Source organism: Photinus pyralis, unplaced genomic scaffold (genome assembly GCF_008802855.1).
Source record: "Photinus pyralis isolate 1611_PpyrPB1 unplaced genomic scaffold, Ppyr1.3 Ppyr1.4_LG8, whole genome shotgun sequence".
Classification (NCBI taxonomy): Eukaryota; Metazoa; Arthropoda; class Insecta; order Coleoptera; family Lampyridae; genus Photinus; species Photinus pyralis.
The window spans coordinates 14,579,758-14,600,698 of record NW_022170819.1 but is presented as its reverse complement, the minus strand read 5'-3'; the positions used below and the strand labels follow the sequence as shown (position 1 = coordinate 14,600,698).

General features: G+C 37.5%; 1 protein-coding gene and 1 long non-coding RNA gene across 2 annotated transcripts; one reads left to right on the top strand and one right to left on the bottom strand.

Annotated features, from left to right (window-relative positions):
- Window positions 1–5,419: 5,419 nt before the first annotated feature.
- LOC116177684 (inositol polyphosphate multikinase) lies at window positions 5,420–16,432 on the bottom strand. Its single transcript, XM_031496731.1, has 5 exons — window positions 16,144–16,432; window positions 9,819–10,042; window positions 6,439–6,731; window positions 6,253–6,388; window positions 5,420–6,204 (listed from the first exon to the last, which is right to left on the bottom strand). The coding sequence occupies exons 2-5, from the start codon at window positions 10,009–10,011 to the stop codon at window positions 5,528–5,530; spliced, it is 1,299 nt and encodes a 432-aa protein (XP_031352591.1). The 5' UTR covers window positions 10,012–10,042; window positions 16,144–16,432; the 3' UTR covers window positions 5,420–5,527.
- Window positions 16,433–18,502: 2,070 nt separating this feature from the next.
- LOC116177702 lies at window positions 18,503–19,270 on the top strand. The gene is made up of 2 exons (XR_004146735.1): window positions 18,503–18,581; window positions 18,635–19,270. It is a non-coding gene; the product is annotated as an uncharacterized LOC116177702 (long non-coding RNA).
- Window positions 19,271–20,941: the final 1,671 nt, after the last annotated feature.

Genomic DNA, 20,941 nt, shown 5'->3' with positions numbered 1-20,941 from the left:
CGTGCTTTATTTACACATATACAGGGAGATTCATTACGTAGACATAATTGCCATATTCAAAGATGTACTCTTTGCCATATTTATCCTTTTATGGACCACAAAACATTAGCAATTTTAGATCGTATTTGAGGGAACTTAAATAGCTGCAATTTATTGGTTAATATACTGAAAGGTCAGGGAAAAATCTGGCATAAAACACAAATACAAGAAAATAATCAAATTATAATTTCAAATTGCATATTTAAAAATCAGGTGAAATGCAGTTAAACAATTAACAAATTAATAAAATGATGTACAAGTGGTATAAAATACAAATGGAAATAAGGTAATACCGTTACCCTTGTTTAAATACTCATTAAAACCACCAACAGATACAGAGTTTTTTGCGATCTCATAAACCGCAGTCCACAAGAGATGCAAAGTCGCTTAAAATGGGCCATGATTACAGAATTTTATGTAGAATAAGTTTTCCCTTTCAGAGTTTCTCGTAACTGTACAAATACCGAAGTTATGGTCAACAAACCGAAAAATGTCATTTTCAAAAATGCGCTGGTGTTTTATTTTCAAAAATATCAAAAAATAGTATTCAATTAAGTACCACTACCAACATAAATGTTAGCAGTTGCACAAAAATAAAGTTTGCAAGTATATACACATGCAACAATTAACTACAATGTGCACAAGCATGCAAATTGCAACAAAATGCACGAAATTTGCATGCAATAATTGCATAGTCTGAATCGGGCTTTAGTCATATTTTCTCGGCTTTCTGGTGGTGCTGAAAGAAAACTTATCACTTTTAGCACAGGGCCCATCGTTTTATATGGGTAACGTTCAACAAATTAGAGACAAGCTGAAATTTGGCAATGTGCTTTGTTATAAAAGTCTAAACACCCTCTGAACCCCCAGCGAAAAGGCGTTGAACCCGTCACCCTAAAACCACCCCACCCCCTAAGTGGGATAAAATCTACCTTTTTTGAAATTTTTGCTTAATAACTCTAAAACTAAAGCATTTAGGAAAAAATGTCAAGGGAGAAAAATTGTAGAGAAGAAAATTTAATCGAAATACTATAGTATTTACTAATATTACTATAAAACGCCGGAAGCTGTTCACTTAGGTTGCCTGCAAGGGGGTCTTCGAATCGTCCCAATCGTGGGCGTCTCGACTTTTCCGACACCTCATTCTCCATTTAGCTTCTACTTGCAGTTAGTGTTGCTGTGAAGAGTCAATATTTTCCAAACTCTTATCTTTTATCGGCTTTTTGGAAATTTTATTTGTAAAAAGGTAGCTTTTAATCTCATTTCGGCCGGATGGTTGGCTGGCTGGCAGCAAATGCAGGCCCGTAGAAGAACGCTTGTGGAAAGAGGAGTGTTCAATTTATTGTACATGTACCTACCGGGGTCATGTAATGAACAACTTTAGGGACGGGACTTCAAAATCTGGAGTCAGCGACATCTGTGCGCCATCCCCGAGTGTCATACTAACGTGGGGATTTGTCAGTGTTTTTCTATCTTCTTCTATAGTTTGGGTTCGATTGTTTTCAAATTGGTGTCGGAGAGATCTTGTAAACGCGCCCAACTCCTGCGTGACGACATATTGTTTTTTTTCGGAGAGGCGAAATAAACCACCTTTTGCAAGGCGCGCGTCTTTAAGGGGCAATCGGCTTCGGCCGCCCAAAAGTTTGCCTTTCGGGTAAAAAATTGTACTTGCAAAATTTACAAAAAAAACTAAAAAAAACTGTCCACTTTAGAAAAATGTTGCAAGTGCATTTTTTTGTCCGTTTTTATGCTCTTTCCATTGATGCATAGTAAAGATATGGGCATCGATTCCCGAAGTTAGTCGATATGCTCCGTGATGTGCATGTGATGTGACCGGCTGCCATGACGTCATGATCGTATACGATAGGGATAAGTTGAAGTTTAGCTGCATTCCCGAATCGTGGACAAACTTTATGAGCTAACCAATCACAGACAAGAATACTACCGTGGTATATATACTATTTTTTTCACTACTAGCACTTGACGTCCTCTAAATTAACATATTATATTGATAAGAAAGTGAACAGAACAGAATTTTGTGTTTATTATAGTTTAATGTTTAACATGTGAATCAAGTACGTGGATGAGGTAAAAGTCAAACAGGCTGTATTTTGTTCTGTCATTGAGATATTTTCAAAGAGTAATTTCGTTCGAATTTCTTCAAAATGTGATAATTTAGGTATGTCTCTGGAAATGGTTGGTGGCAATTATTAATTTTAGAGAACTTGTCTAAACGTTTGTTGAGCGAAATTTCGGGTTGTGTTTTCTAAAAGTGACAGCGTGACAGTTCTCATTATTGACTACAAGTCAAAAAGGTTAATAATCATGTCCTCAGACGCTAGTAGTGAAAAAAAATTAAACGATTGAGAAATCCAGTAAGCGTGCGCATATTACTAGGAAGTCATTGAAAACCTCTTTCCTTCTCTAAGTCGAAAACCATATCAGTAAATCAGTACTTAAACCCATTTTCTGTTAAGGCTGTTCCGGCAACTGCGCAGAACTAGGGTATACTCTAGTATACCCATAACCATATACAGGGTGGTGACTTGCATAACTCATCATAGGGATTTCAATGTAAAATTCATAACATGCGATTATTGGCTCCCCAAATTATTTTAAAGCAAAAATGTATTAAGGTTTTTTGTATAAAAAAATGTTTTACGTCAATCAATCGTATTAGTTTTCAATTTTTTGCATAATAAAGACGGAAAATTGGACAAATAAAACCCCCATCTTTTTCAATAATCTGTGATGACATGGAATTTTATAATACAAAAACTACGCCAATATCCGTCATGCCATGGAATTTCCTGCTATAAAACAAATCAAATTCTGTCAAAAAGTACCTATTAGATGTAGAACAACGAATTCAACATAAAGAAAGACCAAATTTCTAAGAACGGTTTCCTAATATAACAATTTACAATAAATGCTCGAATAAGTCACCATTACCTGCAAGACAGTAACCAAGTCGATCATAAAATCCATTTCGAACTGCTGCTAATTGATAACTGGATATCTTTTTGTTTTAGAAAATTCCATGGCATCGCAGATTATTGAAAAAGATGCGCGTTTTATTTTTATTGAAAACTAATACGTTGATTGGCGTAAAAAAACTTTAATACATTTTTGCTCTAAAATAATTTGGGGAGCCAATATAATCGCATATGTTATGAATTTTACATTGAAATCCCAGATGTATTTATATTTGTGTTATTGCCTACCTATCTTTATCTAGAATCGATTGCATTGGATATAATAAGATTTTCAGAACATTATATAGGTAAACGTGATTGTTTTGAAATAAAAGACCAGCAGGTTGGGTGAAATTCAACACTTTATTTCTGTCACACACTTCAACTCCAATTTCATGTATTTCAATATAATTTTACGCATTTTTCGTTGTACTTTGTACTCATAAATGTTTTTTATATAAAAAAATTTTTTTCGCTACTAGCGTCTGATGACATGATTATTAACCTTTTTTCCACTTGTAAAGTAGGCTTTCTCGGCATTTGTTCAAAGTGGTTAATAATGTGGACATTATTAACTAGTAGTCAATAATGAGAACTGTCACGCTGTCACTTTTAGAAAACACAACCCGAAATTTCGCTCAATAGGTAAACGTTTGGACAAGTTCTCTAAAATGAATAATTGCCACCATCCGCCATTTCCAGAGAAATTACATACCTAAAATTATCATATTTTGAAAAAATTCGAACGAAAATACTCTTTGAAAATATCTCAATGAAAGAACAAAATACGGCCTGTTTGACTTGTACGTCTACGTACTTGATTGACATGTTAAATTAATAAACAAAAAATTCTATCCAACCGTTCACTTTCTTATCAATAGGTATAATATGTTAATTTAGAGGATTTCAAGTGCTAGTAGTGAAAAAAATAGTATATATACCACGGTAGAGAAGTCTATTACTGCCTTCGCACATTACACCCCTCGGCGCAAGCGCCGCGAGATGTAATCTTGGTGCTCAGGCAATAATACTGTACTTCTCTACCTTGATATACCTATAATGTACTATTATCCATCTTCTTATCATATGACGTGATTGTTTTGCTTTACGTAAATTTCCTTTATTTCATACTATCTAGTAATCGCCGCTTTCCCAGACTGATTTGAGTCTGGTAAATCGTATTTTACCAGACTGAAAATTTTTACCAGACTGGAAATTTTGCCTAGCAACCGTAACTGACATCCATCTAAACGTATGCATTGATATTTGTCAAACTACTGTCATCAAACAAATCAAGTGATCGACTTTTGCTTTTATTTTAATGTGTACCTACAACATTCTAATCAAAATGGTATTTTAATAGAAATAGAGCAATATGATATAAAATGTTTTACATTATTTGTATGTCAAATCAGTTTACGTTACTCGTTTCGAAATTCCTGCCTCAGCTACGCTTCGGCAGTAAACATCTCACTCGCTAACGTAAACCTTGATTTACCATACTCATATGTAAATAACTATTATTTGTTACTCGGTTGATTAACAAGACAAAACGCAAACCGGTAAACGTCATGTTTAAACGCTACTGACTTGTAAAACTGACAGCAGACTTGTAAAACTGACAGCAGACCTGTAAAAATTTTACAAGTTAGTAATCTAGTAATTTCATTGGCCAGAATTAATGCGAAGTCTCCGTTACATGGATCACATGATATTTTAGACATTTCTTCAAGATCAATTTAAGAACTAATTATTTACGTTTACAAATGAGTAACAAATAAAATATTGTACATTATACGCCAGGTAATAGTTTTTACTGGCTCTAGGAGATGACAGGCTCGCCTAACGGCTCGCCAGTCAACTTCTCCTATCGCCAGTAAAAACTCACTTACCTGGCTAATAATGTAAAATACTATTGTCAAGTGATTTTCATTCTGATTTTTGATAGTGCCTGTACTAAGCCTACTGTAAATAAATTCAGGATTCTGGTATATGGCCTTGACCGAAGCCGGTGGCGCAGAGGTTGCGTTTCCATATATATATGTGCGTTTCAGACTGCTATTCAGGGGGTTCTAGGTTCGAATCCCGCTGCCGACTGCTCCGCCTGGGGTTTTGTCAGACGAGGTGAATGCTGGAGTAATACTCTTCCCTCTCAGTACACTAACTCATTCCCATCCTTACATTCCCGTTCGCTGGCTGAAGAGGGTCAGTATAAACCCTGAGCTATGGTATCTCTCGGGGTGTCCAAGGAATGAAACACTTTGATCTTTTTTATATGGCATTGTATGGAGTTTTACTTCAATTTAAGTCAACTTGCCAAAGGATGGAGAGGCCTATCAGCGCCATGTGCAATTTAGTATCAATAATTGCATAGTTGTTATAGGCTTGACAGTAATACACAAAAATAAAAAACAATTGGTGTCATTTATTTTAGAAAAAGTATACAAAGTGATTGGAATAGAATGGCACTGAGATCAAACAAAACACAAACGCTAGACTAGAATCTACAGCTATTACGAATTACCAGTTTCACCTAAAAACTCCTCAAACAATTTAACTAAGCTTTCGATTCCTTCCAAATAATTCCTGTCGACTTCATTGTGAGCTATCGTATGAACGTGAGCGAAATCAATCATCTTGACGACCGCCCACGTCTCGCACTCTTCCTCATCGACCAAAGTACGTAACATATCCTTGTAATCTTTTCTAATCTTTTGTAAATCTTTGTCGTAATTGTTTTGGAACGAGTGCACGCGCCGTAACCGGTTAACCTGCTCCGATGATCTTCGAGTTTTATCTCTAACGCTCGTCGAACAGAAGTGCTTGATCTTCGAGGGAAGGGAACACAAAATCGGTCCTTCCTTCGTGAACAGGCCGCTAAAGCCGGTTGGGACGGAATCGTTCAGTTTGAGTAAACTTAAAGGCTTGTAGAGATTAAACCGTTTTAGATTGGTATCGTACGATGGCAGAGACTGATTGCGGGTTTCTCTGAGCGGTTTTTCCGTAGCGTGTTGTGCGACCACCTTCTTCTTTAGCCTCTTTGCGTCATAAACAAACAGAAGAGAGGACGAGAATAACTGAAACTTCTTTTCCAGTCGCGCCCATCTCAGTATTTTCCATAACTCGACTACAAACTGCAGCAGCAGATCTCTGTTCAGACCAACGTTGGCATTGAGAAAAAGTTTTAAAGCTGCAACAGCCTTGTCTTAGAGCAATGCAAAATGAACCAAATACGTACCTTCTTTAATACTTTCTCTGTTGAGCGTCTTCCCGTAATCCTTATCATAACGATCTACCTTCCCACTGGCAACGTCGTACACTAAAAATCCAGGAATACAGATTCCTAAATCACGCTTAGTTTCATGATATTTATTCTAAGAAGGTAAAAAACTGAATGATTATAAATGTATTAAAAATAGCTTACATCTTCGCGCATCATTTTTTCGTAGGAGGCAGTCGGCGCCCACGTCTGCCGACCGATTTTAACGTCCAATATGCAGGGCTGCTTGAAGTTCTTGGTCAAATCCTCCAAGACAATGCAGTCGATTTTATTGTTGTCGAACGTGACGGTCTTTGTACCACAGTATTGAGGAACGAACTGCTTTAATTGCACTGAGCAATCGTCATTGCTTTTATTTATTTCCTCATAGAACTCCTTTTCGCTGCATTTGGTCTTCAAAATCGGCTTTAGGACGGTACCGTTTTGTTTGAGCAGCCCTGTATGTAAAAACGTAGTTAAGAACTGCAACTGGTAATTTGTATGTTGGTATGTTACCCGTTTTCATTTGCAGTCCGTGGGAACAAAGTTTGGGGGGGGGGGGGATTTCATCATCAGTATGTACAATCATAAATTGATAACAGTTCATCGCTTGTATTTCTCCAATTAAAATTTCTCCTGGTCCTAGCAGATTTGGATTCGGAAACGAAATCAGCCCAAAATATTCGTCCCCAACAGAATCCTAGTTTCCTAGGAAACGAAAATCGGTAAGTTATGAAGAAGGTGCCGTGGGTGAGGAGGGTAGCGACAGTGTGCGCGTAGTGAAGAGGAATTTTTATCACACCTGAAGATGTTCAATCTGTAGACTTGGTACTTTCGGAATCAAATCCAGTCACGTATTTTTCCAGAAAACAGTTAAATAAACACGTCTATCCATCAGAAACAGCTGTCTGTACATCAGAAACAGGTTTGCCCACCTGAAACAGGTCTGTTCACTTAGAACAGGTTTGTTCGTCAAAAATAGGCCTGTTTATTTTAACCTGACCTGTTTCCGTTGAATTTGTGTTCAGGTTAGGGATCTGGCTGCGCATTCAAAGAGGTCAATGATACTTAAACGGTCAATAACCTTCAGCATGATGCGAATGACCTTGAGCTTGGCGCATGCCTACATCATCTCGCACGCCCAGACCAACTGCTGAAATATGATCTCGTACCCAGGACCAATTGCCGGAATATGATCTCGCAGCCCGGGTCAACTGCATAAATATGATCTGGCACACCGGGCCAACTGACAAAATTTAACCTTGAACCCAGGGCCAATTGGCAAAATTTGACCCTGGTCAACGGCTGAAATATTTTTCCCTTGATCCCCAAAATTTTCCCACGGTCAAGTACCGCAATACCTACTCACTACAATAGTAACAATAGCTTTCTTTGCAGCCCTTTACGCCCTACTGGGTTGTTAGTTGTTGCAGTCCACTGAAACCACTAATTATAACAACTTGGCCTTTGAAGTAGGTTAGGTAGATATATCAACTTTTGCTTTGCGCGGTTGCTATTTTATTACATGCATTGCACAAGTCAGGGCTGAATAGTTGTTGTTAAATTCAGACTTTAAATAAAATTGGGGGGGGGGGGGCTAGAAATACTCAGATTAAGTTAGCCCCTCAACATTCTTTGAATTTAACCAAAAGTGGCTCATTTGACAAACTTTTCTTGATGATCAGCACACGAACCCAAAAAGCTGGTTATTGGAGATTGGTTTGCATGAAAATAGAAGTAAGACTGCAAATTTAGCCGTGATAATGGATTTTTACTACAAGGGCCGGTTTCTGATACGGTCCTGTCGAAGTAAATGTGTACGAAAGTTGGCTAGAACCAATGAATTTCATTGGTGGAGAAGGTTGCATGTCCCAGAATGGGTAGGAATGGAAAATTTGAGTGGTGCGAATTTAACTCGTTCAGGGATAGCCGTGGGGCAATACACGCGAAGCCATGATTGCGTGCGCGTCGAGCGATTAGGAACAGTCAAAGCTGTGCGGAGTGGTCGCGTCGAAATGCAAGGGAAAAAATTTAGTTTAAGCCGGAGACCATATTTTGCGTGAAGAATTGTTAAGAGCGATCGCGCCGTACTGTGAAAGGATTTAGGACATTAGATGAATATTCGTGTCAGATATTTTTGCACTGTATCGCACGCGATCAGTTTTTTTTGGGGAGTTTCCATGCGAGAAACAATTTGCACGAAACTACTATCAGTCGGAACTGCACGAGTGAATCTTAACTAATAAATTGAAGGTCATTATTTGAAGGGCAAATATTGTACCCATTTTTGGAAGCGGCCGACCGAAAGGGGCATCGAGGTCATGTCCATTCACCTAGCAGAGCAAGGTCAGCAGGACACAATCAAACATATTGCATAATTAGGTGCTAATTAAGTGCCCTATTCCCGAATGACATGCTCCTTTTTTTTAAATTATGACATGTTCTGCCAGGTTGATATGAACTCAGCAGAGCACTACCTTAAAAACCCAAGAAAATGAAAAGTGACCTTGAAAATAAAATATGACAACAAAAATTAGTCGATTGACCTTTAATGACCTTAAAAGTATTATGTGGTGCCGCAAAAAATGGGGTCGTTGAAGGTGAAATATGACAAGACAAAAATGGAGTCATTAACTTTTGATGATCTTGAAAACGAATGCCCTTGCACCTTGACCTACTTTCAAGGGTCATATACTAGGTCATATAACTACGTGACGCGCTAACTTCACATTGGCCTAGTTGCCAAGGTTACCGCCAGGTGGTGAGCCACCTTGAACGGTCCTGGTACGGCTCTGTATCACTACTGTTGAACGTCTATTTGTGCGCAATAACATTTCTAAATCACATCTTTCTTACAGGCGGATTACGCCATTTTGTGTAATAGCATGGAATTTAAAAAAAATCAGAGCCGCATTCATTTAGGGTTTTCTATCGATTTTCCCGTCGGCCCTTTTGGCAACAAGAAAACAGCCTAACCAGTACATCTAGTTGGGCGAATCCGGATCATCTCCTTTAATTTTCTTTAAAATGAGGAATTTTGTTGTTGTACTTTTCAGGGCAGTACAGTTTTCCTTAATCTTGGGGTTGTATATAGTGGGGGTGCGGGAGCAAATGCTAAACTAAGGTAAACCTTCCATTAAACTTCCTCCTCGACTTCCCATATCTATCTAAATAGACGTGTTTTTGCAATTTTTGATTTTTTTAAATAACAAACTCCAATTGGTGGTTCGTATTGAAATGAATAAGTATAATAAAATCGAGGAGCAATTGCAGGGAGACGACGACAATGACATTTGATTGCAGCGTTCGTGCTGTTCAAGGAAGTTTTCATGACGAAAAAGATGCAAAATAAGACAGTGGTTTGAGAGACCACATCGCGGGTAATGATTGCGGTTTGGAAGACACAAATGAGTACGCGAATTCGAAACGTCCAAACCTCCAGTCCAGGAATACTAAATGGGACGTACTGATGACGTCATCCACCAACCTGTTGCTATGGTATTACGGGATAGTAAAATACCACACAGACCTTTGATGCGACTTACCGATTGTTTTTCCGTTTGTCATATGCCCAGCGGCTTGATTTGTGTACATTTCGACATCGGACGACAGTTTTAAGCCGCCCGAGCCGTACTCGTCTGGATCCTTCTGGCATGGACCTATGGTGAACAGCTTCGGCCTGTCCGTCTCCGACATTTCGATTTTGGTTGTCGTGATTATAATATCGGATTTGCCCATTGTGCCCTAGTGACGTCCGTAAACTTCTCTCCTAAAATAAACACAAGTTATAGCGTCTTCCATGTTTACGTGCAAGCTTTCAGGGAATATGTAAAAAGCGGCCGCAATATGGAACGAAATGATTAGCTGACTAAAGGAAATCGTGGTGAAAACTGGTTCAAAAAAACTAGATTTCAATCAATTTACCTAATTAGCGGAAGGGATAAATGTGTACAAGGTATATTAGCAGTTTGATTACACTGTGTGTTTTCTAACAAAGTGTGTCATTGGTAAAACACATTTAGGTACCTACAGCAGAGCTTAGGTATGCGAATTGAACCGTAATCTTCTTAAAATAGTCTCTGACAAATTTACTGGAAGAACGGGAATAATTTACGTGCTATAAAACCGGAATTGTTTTTTCTCTTTGCACTTGTGCGCATTCTACATAGGCGTCGACTGCACGAATCCTTCAACATTAGCGTCCCGCAAACCAAATGAAATGGTACCCTTTCAGAAATTTGCCTTCGAAGATGATCTGAAGGTCAAATTCGCAACGTTCAGATTATGGTAAACGTCCCATGCCTCTACCTACCACTATTTTCGAGTGTCGGAACGTAGAAAAAAGGAAGTTAATACCGAGTCCCATTTTTTTATGGGCCGCTAACCCAGATCGTTATCTAAACGGGCGTGTCCATGCCCAGAAAAAATCGTCAGAACACATGTCATAAAAATTACTTCACGATAATACTCAATAAAGTACCTACTGGAGAGATGCGTAGGCCCACATTAGATTTGCCAATATGCAGCAATTTTCTAAAATTGTTTTGTCAAATTTTTTTAATCAGCCAAAGAAATAAAGTGCCAATTTTTCAGAGCACACCGAGACAATCTTCCATCAACATGCTTGTTTTTCGGGCTGCACCTATAATAGTACGTACCGCAAATCAAAAGCATTGAACCATGCCCCATGGTCGTAACTAGTGAATAATAATATTAATGTCGGAAAAATTGTCTAGCACTAATCTGTAATCCGTTTTTGGTAGTTTATCAATTACTGCAGGGAACATTCTACAATTCATCTTCCACAGTAAAAAAAACGGTGGCTATGCATTTTTTTTAATTATACAGGGTGGTTCAATAATAATTTTACGAACTGTGGGGGGCACGTTCCTCACACCAAAGGAAGAAAAAGACTTCGTATAAACATATGTCCGAAACTCTTTCATTTTGGAGTAACTGAGGAGGGCGTGCACGTATTGTAACGGGCGCCCTTTAATGGGGTTTATTTTTTCGAATTTTTGTAGAGTTGCAAGTTGAATTTCGTTAGCGTATCAGTTTTAGTTTATGTTAAGTACAAATACAAAGTGGTTCCATTACGGGGTTCTTTATTCCAACATTTTTATTATTTTTGAAATTGTTAAAAGACAATCGAATTAAATCGGCGATCTTTATTTTACGAGTTGATGGTTTCCGGATGCATAATGACCCGTTATAATGGAAGGGAAAGATACCAACGCCAGCCTGACCGGTGGTAAAATACAATCTTAATGGGTTTTACGTGACCAAAACAGCTCAATCAGAATACCTAGGTTTAAAAGTTTTAAAACCGGCCGTGGGTTGCGATTGAATAGCCTCAACCCGTGCGTAATGCGTTGGGTCAACCAAATTATATTGCCCAATAACTAAAGATGACCGATTGAGCTCATTAGCGCCATTTTGAGGCGTGCGGAAACATAAAAAAAGGGAGTAGAGATTAAGTAAGATTTTGTGCGGAAAGTTTTACCCTCGGTTTTACCTTTGGATTAGGTGAATAAATTAACTAAATCGCGAAGGACCTAGGAGCTTAACCTCCACTCAAAGAAAAAATTTAAATTGAGTCAATTCGCGAAAATACAGTTTACGGGACTGACCACCGTAAAAAAAAATTGAAACACGCTCTTAAATCTGTCTACGATACCTGTTAAAACGGCATATTTTTCCATTAAAAAAACAGAGATCCTCTTACGAAAACCCAGTTCCATAAAGACAGACGTTGCAATCCAGGTCACCGCAAAAATAAGGGAAGAGTCGTATTAAAATGAAAAAGTCGTGTTGTCTACTAAGTTACATTTAAGGTAAATATTTGAGTTATATCTAGTCAACCGAGTCTTTAAGAGAAAATTGGGGTTGAATTTTAGAATTATATTGCATGTGATTTTTTGTATTAACTCAGTTGTTTCGTTTTAAGGTAAATTTAATTAATGAAGTTTCTAACTGAGTTGAAAAAATAGATTCTAATGTTCAAATGAAACTGGAAAAGTGGGGTCATAATCACAGAGTTTATGTTCCAACCGGGAGTCAGACATAGACAGATAGGCGGCACAAAGGTACATTTTTTTAGTGGTGGTGCCATCGAATCCGACCTCGCTTAGCCGAATTTTGCCATTTTAACTTTTCCTGCATTCTAACCCACTTAGCAACACTACTCAGTATTCCCATAGACGTAAAACCTCAAGTGTCGGAAAATATTCTTTAACTACTTGTTTGCTGGTCTCTCAATCCAACTGCGACATTGGGGTACTAAAATGACCTTTTTCTATTTCGATGTGGAAACAATACCGAAACCGTACTTGATTGGCCCAGTTTGCGTGCGTTTCTAGACAGAAATGGTGCTGAAAGAAATAGAAACGCATTATTTTTTTTATTTTGTTGGATTGGTACCCCTCGCTTTTTTGCTGTCAACGGTATCCGTCAAATCAAAACTAAACATAACCTGTAAAGTGTAAATAACGTACGAGGAACTTGACCGATTGTATTAATTCCGATTAATTTTGAATATATACTCCAAAGGGCAGAACTTTTTTTATTTTTACTTAGCGTAGTAAAATATGCCAGCAGTACATTCTTGCTTACTTTTTGAACTCCCTTCTCGGCCAGCCAGTTTTCAAAAATTTTGTACTCCTCGTACTTTACTTTCGATTTTACAGGCAGTAAATTTAACGTCGCTTCATTGGCAATCTCTTGGGTCTCTGGTGGGGTACAAGAGACGTATTTGTCATCCGTATTCATCATAACTGCCGCAAAATGGAATTATGACCAAATAATTAAAAGTTTGAAGTTTGAAAATACAGGAATCAGGTTAGCCAACGTGAAAATAAATGAATTGTGTCTATTACCAACATACACTGAATGATATAATATAGGCGCTTTCTTTCGGTGATCCAAACGCGTTTGGATTGTCAAATCACGTTCTTTCGAAGTGTGATCTTATGATCATGATTGCTAAAATCGTGAACAAACTGAACATAAAAGTTTTATGATCACGAATTCCTAACCTATAAATGCAAGGATATTTTTGCTCAAATGTTCGATTAGTCAATATTTGTAACTGAAGAGGGGCATAATTGTACTTGTACTCCCACTTGTATTTAAATTATTTTCATAATCCAAACAAAACATGCGTAATTCGAATGCAAATGTGTACTACGTAAACTTAACCATACTTTGATTTAAATTCGCGCGTTCTTTCGTAAAACGTGATCCTACGAATCACGATTTTGAAATCATGATTGCTAAGCAGCCGAAAGAAAGCGCCTTATATATAGTTTAAAATTGCCTAACAACGCCTAAAGGCAATATTTATAATTTGTATAATTTATTATTTAAAATAAAAGTCGAAATAGAAAAAATAGTATAAAGCACACGTGTCATTTGTGTACTTGTCGCACTCGGCTTTTGCCGCATTCGCCGCTACGCGGCTTATGCGGCAAACTACCTCGTGCGACAATCTTCGTCAAATGACACTTGTACTTTAATATACTATTTTTCGAGTGTTTCGACATTTCCGTATTAGAAATAAGTTAGGGTTCAATTTTGTTACGGATGTTTATGAACCTAGTAAATTTTGAGTCTCTTGTAATTTGTACAAGCCGAGTGTTTATTAATAAATAAAATATAAAAAGTTTGTGAAAATAAATGCAATTAATTTTTTTTGTAACTAGTTTTTGTGGTCTTCTGAAGTCATTTTTAGTGACGAAGTCATAGACGGGTGACAGTCGCATTTGCTTATTTTAAGCCCTGAAGTTCTGTGTGGCATTTTTGGGCCCTATTTGGACGAAATTTTCAACATGAAAATACCAAATCCAAAATTAGATTTGGCACTTTTTGCAAACGATTTAAAAAAAGAAGTTATCAGCATTTTTCGGTGGAAATCTATTTGAACACGCGCTCGCCACAACGGGAGTTCATTTTTTAAATTTTCGATAAGAGCCCAAATTTTGGGATTCTTGGAGTCATAGCTCTCAAATAAAAGTCAAAACTTTATAAATCCACTATTAATAGATTTGTGGATAATGTGGCATAGTCCCACCCATTCCTCCAGCGTGTCTAGATAGAGATGGATAAAGCAATTATCCATTGAGTAAACTCATCCCCGTAACTTTGGTAAAATTGGTGATAGTTTTGGTAGATAATATGAATAAAAGTAAATTGAATGTTCTAAATAATGTTTTCCTATTAAAACATACGTTTCAAATGTTAAACGGTCCACCCTGTATATTTTTTCATTTTTTGATTCTACAGACAATTTTACACGTGACAGCCGTTTTTGATAATTTATACCAGGTTGGTCAAAAAAATCACTAATTAACCGATATGGTAACATAAAAATGACAGTAGTAATCTGAAAGATAAATATACAGGGTAACCTGATGAGCCACTGTAATCTCATTTCAAAATTGTTTAAAATCCATGTTATTGGATCAATTAGGCAAAATCGATTCTTGTTGTACGTAGAGCCAATGAAGAATGATTTTAGTCGACGGCTGGCCACCTAGAGTAAAAAACAAAATTGAATTATTTTTTCGGCCAACCTCGTAGCACTTACTGAAGAAAACGTTCCGGGTGTCTAATTGTAGAATCCAAAAAAGTAAAAATATACAGGGTGTCCCATTTAAGTTTAGAATGTAGGGTCGCTTTTACCAACAAGAAGTGATACGAAAATACCATTTCGGACATTTAATTCGTTCTATATACTTTATAATGCCTAGCCTTGATCATGATGGTCTAATTTTCGTTATATTGATTGATAAAAACGATTTAGGAAAGATGTCGATGAAATTCTAGTTTCTTCTCCAATTGTGTCATAATTAAAGGTCAGTCTCATAATCACTACAGCGAACCGTGGATTTAATACGTGACCACTGATGACCACAGTGTGTGCAAGTGGAAGGTGGTAAGAAGCGCATGATATACAGCAACGCGCGTGCACACTGCAAAGGTCACCCTCTGTTACGACTGAAGACCGAATGCAGTGTTGCCAAATCGCTCCACGAAATTTCCAGCGGATTATAAAAGTTTAGTGAAAAACTGACAGACTCGCATCCGTTAAAAAAGGCATTCATTTTCAGTCAAGTAAATTTAGTCCGAACCCTACAATTTTATTTCGATGGGGAGTAGACAATTGACGACATTTCTGACCCCTAAATGTAAATGTGCCTTTTATGGTGCGGTGTTGCAATTTTCAGTGAGCGACAGTAGGTATCGAAATTCAAATGTCAAATGAAATTAATTTAAAACTTGCATTTGCTTCGCATGAGGAATTGCTTTAACCTTAAGTACATTTCTTAATTCAGCGAAAACTTTCTATGGCCTACTGGAGGCCAAAACTCGCCAAACCTATTTGAAGAGTCGAGACATATTTATAGCATATACACGTCTAATTATATATGAAAGATTAACAATGAAAGTCGCCAAGCTTATTTATAATCGTAATTTCATAAGAGTATTGCTCAAAAGTTCGTTATAATTAAACTTACAAATTGCAATTTACTCATACTCCCCAACTGTATTAAAAATAAGCGTGATATTCTTGATGTTGCAATGTTGCTCGCGTCAGTTTAACCTTAAAATAAAATGAGTCCGGCAACAAGGTTAAAAATGAAAACGGCTTCCAAATTAATCGGTTTTAACCGATCGTAAACGAGCCGTTGAAAATTTTCGAAAATTGAAAATTTAGTGAGGCTCGCTCAATTAATTTCGACCTTAATGCGATGCACTTGAATTTGAAATTCCCTCCCTTCCAAGCCACCGATTACTGAACTCAACCTCGAATCGTCAAACGGGCGGAAACAACATAAGGGTGAAGTTAAGGGCAAAACAAACTGATCCTACCTATTGCAGAACCTTCAATATGTTACACAATTCACTTGCACTTTCACAATTTGATAGTTTTCTTCTACGTCTGTGCGTGGGTTATGTGCGAATATAAAAATAAATTGAACCTCACGCTTTTATGTAGCTCGCGAGAGTCGAGGGGGAAAATCGTGCACATGCGTTTCGCTTTGGATCTATTTTCACGTTGTTTGATTCTCATTCTCACACTATGAGAAAAAAACGGAAAATGGTTTTTAAAAGGCCCACAATTTAAACAATTTCATTGTTTTGCACTGAACATTATACCAAATTACTTTATCATCGTTAGAGGAATTTCTAGAGTAGACAGGTGTGTAAGGTAAAGGTTAATCAGTTCTAGGAAAATGAATGAAAATGTTTGAAAAATTCACGACACGTTGACGTCATTCTTCAACTTCAATTGATAAATTACCTACAATATCTACGTAACTCTCAACGCCCATGTCGGCCTTTCCTTTATTACCTACCGATACCCTAAAAATATACCTAACGGAAACCCGCTATAAATAAAATGAAGCTTTTGTTAACTTTCAAACTGAACTTTAAACAAAGCGCCTTTAATTTTAAGCGAATCTGTTTTTCTTCAAGTGCGTCTTAAATCAATACATATGAAAAATTTACGCGTGTTTTTAGGTCGTACGTTAATTTGTAATTCATTGTTTATCTCGTGGCATAAAACAACGTGTTTCAATTATTAATTGCGGTTTGTTATGATGATGGTCAAATGGATGACCGAATCGCATGTTTGGAGATTTTTTACATGGTCGTCCGGTTACATAAACTTAAATAATTATAATGCAAGATTTCCACAGGCTCTATCATGATTCATGCTTCGAAAAACCGCTGACATAAGTTTAATATCAATTTTGTGGAACACGCGCGTTTTTAAATTATTATTGAGCATAATTCACGCCTTAAAATAAATTATGAGGTGCAGACAGGGTTCAGAACCGCAAATGTAGGATTCGGGAAATTTTTAAGCTTCATGATACGCAAAATAGAAGTTATTGTCATTTAAACTGAGAGAGAGGGTGTCTGTGACCGATAATTTTTGAATGTGGGACGAATTTTTTGCGTTGGAAGGAAGATGTGCCAGGTACCTACCATGCATATAAGTAGATGACCAATGTGACTTCTGGCGCAGGAAGTGACGTCACACCAATACCTATGTGACTTCTGGATCAGGAAGTGACGTCACAGCCAATCAGAGACGAGCTCGTGACGTCACAGCCAATCAGAGACGAGCTCGTGCGTCCGCCATCTTGGATGTTATTTTGGAATCGCGTCATCGGTCACGTGATTGCTATAGACAAAAATTTTTTTTTTTTTTTCAATCTGCGTTGGGAATCGAACCCACGATACGTGAATTACGAATCTGCCGCCTTAACCATCTGAGCTAAGCGAGGCTTTGAGATATGAACGTTTAGCAGTTCAAGTATTGTTAGAATGGCCGTATAAGCTCACAAGCCACACAACGCTACGGAGAGCGTTGGGATGTTTGCGAGTTGTAGAAGGGTATAACGCGGGGGTGTGTCGCCGATAGGGGCTAGGGGCTAGGGGCTATTTGGCGGGGAAGCGCGTTAAAATGATTACATCGTATTCGATTACGTAATTCACAGTCTCTTTGCAATACGTTGGGGATCTTGATCCATATTTTCTTTAGTAACAGCGCGCGAAATTTAGTTGTTTGTTATTATAATTAGGATGGGAAGCTGCAATCTCGCAATAGTGTTTATTTATAGCAGCTATGATAAGACGCTTAAATCGTGTGCGAAAAATCTTATCTTCTTTATGCTTTATTTTTAGACGCATTATTCTAATATTACATTCTAATATGATATTGGTTTTCGAATATGCTTTGACGAAATACAATCATTACAATAAATCATTAGCGGAGCGGGTCCATCGATGTGAGTGCGCTGCCACGGCTGGTTCCAATGTTTTGTACATCGTATTCGATTACGTAATTCACAGTCTCTTTGCAACACCTTGGGGATCTTGATCCATATTTTCAATAATTCCTCTACACTTAAACTTAACAATTCGCTCTTCGTCTCGATATAATTAGACTCCTTTTGAGCCTCTCGCTGAGCGATGTTGGCAAGTATTCGATCCATTAGCGTTCGATATGAGGATTTAACGCAATGATTTTTAGCATACCTCGTTCTCAGTTTTATACCTATACCTTTAAGATACACTGCGCATGATGGATTGCTTTTAATCCCCTCCAAAATAGTTTTAAGAGAAGGTATAAAAGCAATAAGAAAGTAAGAAATCGATTTATATCGAGATGAGTGCACAAATACAACAAGAATCGCAAGATTCATGGGGTAGCGAAGATGATGATGATGATGCAAAGTCATCGCTTTCGGTAGATAAATTATTGGTGAATGAATCATCGAAAGAGGAGGAGCAAGGTATGCATTGAATAACGCCGATTGTGGTGGAAGCAAAAGATGTATGTTTATAGGAAAGGAAACCTTAATATCCGCATGGTCGCTATTCTTAGACGGAGGCATTATTCTCGAAGTTGGCGTTACACTGGACGAGTACTTTTTCGATTCCATCGTGCAAATATCATGTCCTCCGCATTATGAAGACCAGTATTTACAATTTGAGAGTTGCGAATGGAAAGAAATATTCAATTTTAAAACGGAACACTTAATTAAACATATGGTGCAGTGTACGCCTAAAAGAAGGAGCAAGCATGAAATTTTTACCCAGTCCAAAATAATAATACTTGAAGCGGAAGAAGAAGAAGGCGTTAGATGTATTCGAATAAGCGAATCAGATAAATCTATACTATTTTCCAAGCAAGCAGTCGATATGATATTTAACGCTTCCGAAGTGATTACTCAAAAACTGAATGTCGTCAATCACTATGCGATGTATTGTCTTTATGATGACTTTACGCGTGAGTTGGCAAAAATTCTACATACCGAAGGTGTTACTAGCGAAGAGAGCATTTTATCCAGAGCGAAAATCATATGCCAAAATCTCAAATTCTTAACATCGCTATGCAGTTGGAAGGAAAAGTATGATAATTTGGAAGATAAGCTCATTTCCTTTCTAGTTAGCAATATGAATAATTATTTTTCGCACACGAGCGTCGTACGTATTATTTTATCATTTTAACGCGCTTCCCCGCCAAATAGCCCCTAGCCCCTAGCCCCTATCGGCGACACACCCCCGCGTTATACCCTTCTACAACTCGCAAACATCCCAACGCTCTCCGTAGCGTTGTGTGGCTTGTGAGCTTATACGGCCATTCTAACAATACTTGAACTGCTAAACGTTCATATCTCAAAGCCTCGCTTAGCTCAGATGGTTAAGGCGGCAGATTCGTAATTCACGTATCGTGGGTTCGATTCCCAACGCAGATTGAAAAAAAAAAAAAAATTTTTGTCTATAGCAATCACGTGACCGATGACGCGATTCCAAAATAACATCCAAGATGGCGGACGCACGAGCTCGTCTCTGATTGGCTGTGACGTCACGAGCTCGTCTCTGATTGGTGTGACGTCACTTCCTGCGCCAGAAGTCACATAGGTATTGGTGTGACGTCACTTCCTGCGCCAGAAGTCACATTGGTCATCTACTCATATAGACGAAACGGTCCGAATATGGGCACTCTTTTTGTTCATTGCTCATAACACTCTTAAAATTATATTTAATGCAAGACAATAATAGTGGTAATAAATCGTCATGCTTATCGTTTCCCCAAAACTTAAAATGTACTTTTTTTGAATTTATTGTTAAAAATTCAATTTATGTTGTCGATGAAGATGAAGATGGTATGGAATATGGGGCCCACCACCATTAGATATATATTCTGTCCACGTTAAGGATGCCTATTTATCATGGGGACCTCCGAAACCACTCTAGAAACGACGATGGTCAAATTAGAGAAAAGTTGCGCAGTTAAACAGTTATTATCATACTTTTAAGAAAACCAGAAAATTCCGATTACTTCCGAAGATATACCAGAATCACCCAAACTTGCCGATTTCGTTTTTATTTTTAGCGCATTTTTGGAAAATTCTATTATATCGTTGTGGCTGGCTGGCTGTCCGACTGAGATCTCAGCAATTACAATAGCTAGATACTTCAAATTTTCACTTAAAGGTTTCTGATGCAGTGTAGACGTGCAGGCTCTAGTCTATTTTGAGTTCGTGAGATCGATAATTTTAAACTTTGCTAATAAAATACTGATCTGCATTACCAAAAATGAGCTTTCATCATACATATGCTGATTTACAACAACAACAAATACAAAAAATAAAATAAAACCACTTTCCCATTGCCACTCTTTGAGCTATACAAGAAACTGTTGAGGCAATTTCAATACAATGTTTTGTTTCGGAGAAATTATATCATCAACTTTGTTTTTTATATGACCCGTAAAAAATGCACAGCATTTTTTATTACGAATACAACGATATAGGATACACAAACAAAAACCAAAGGTGGAAACTGTTGGTTTCAACAAGATGGTGCATTCCATAACGGGTAGGTAGAGTTGGCGCTGCTTTCCTCAAATCCGCCACATAAACGGCCAACTAGCTCAAGGTAAAATATTCAAATGTCAAAATTATAAGATACGTTACAATCTTATAGTATCTATATAGTAACTTATAAGTTACGTAAATTTAAAATTAAAGACTTTACAATTGAAATATGCCAGTTTAACAAAATTCCAATCAAGAATGATCGATTTTTAATTGATTAATTGGCCGTAAAACAAGTTTCCAGAAAGAAATTAATCCGAAAGCAAACA

Coding starts and splice junctions, on each gene's coding strand:
- LOC116177684 (XM_031496731.1), bottom strand. CDS start 10,011: ATGGGCAAATCCGATATTATAATCACGACAACCAAAATCGAAATGTCG. Junction 6,732..9,818: donor GACAAACGGAAAAACAATCG/GTAAGTCGCATC, acceptor TTTTACATACAG/GGCTGCTCAAACAAAACGGT. Junction 6,389..6,438: donor AAAAAATGATGCGCGAAGAT/GTAAGCTATTTT, acceptor TTACCTTCTTAG/AATAAATATCATGAAACTAA.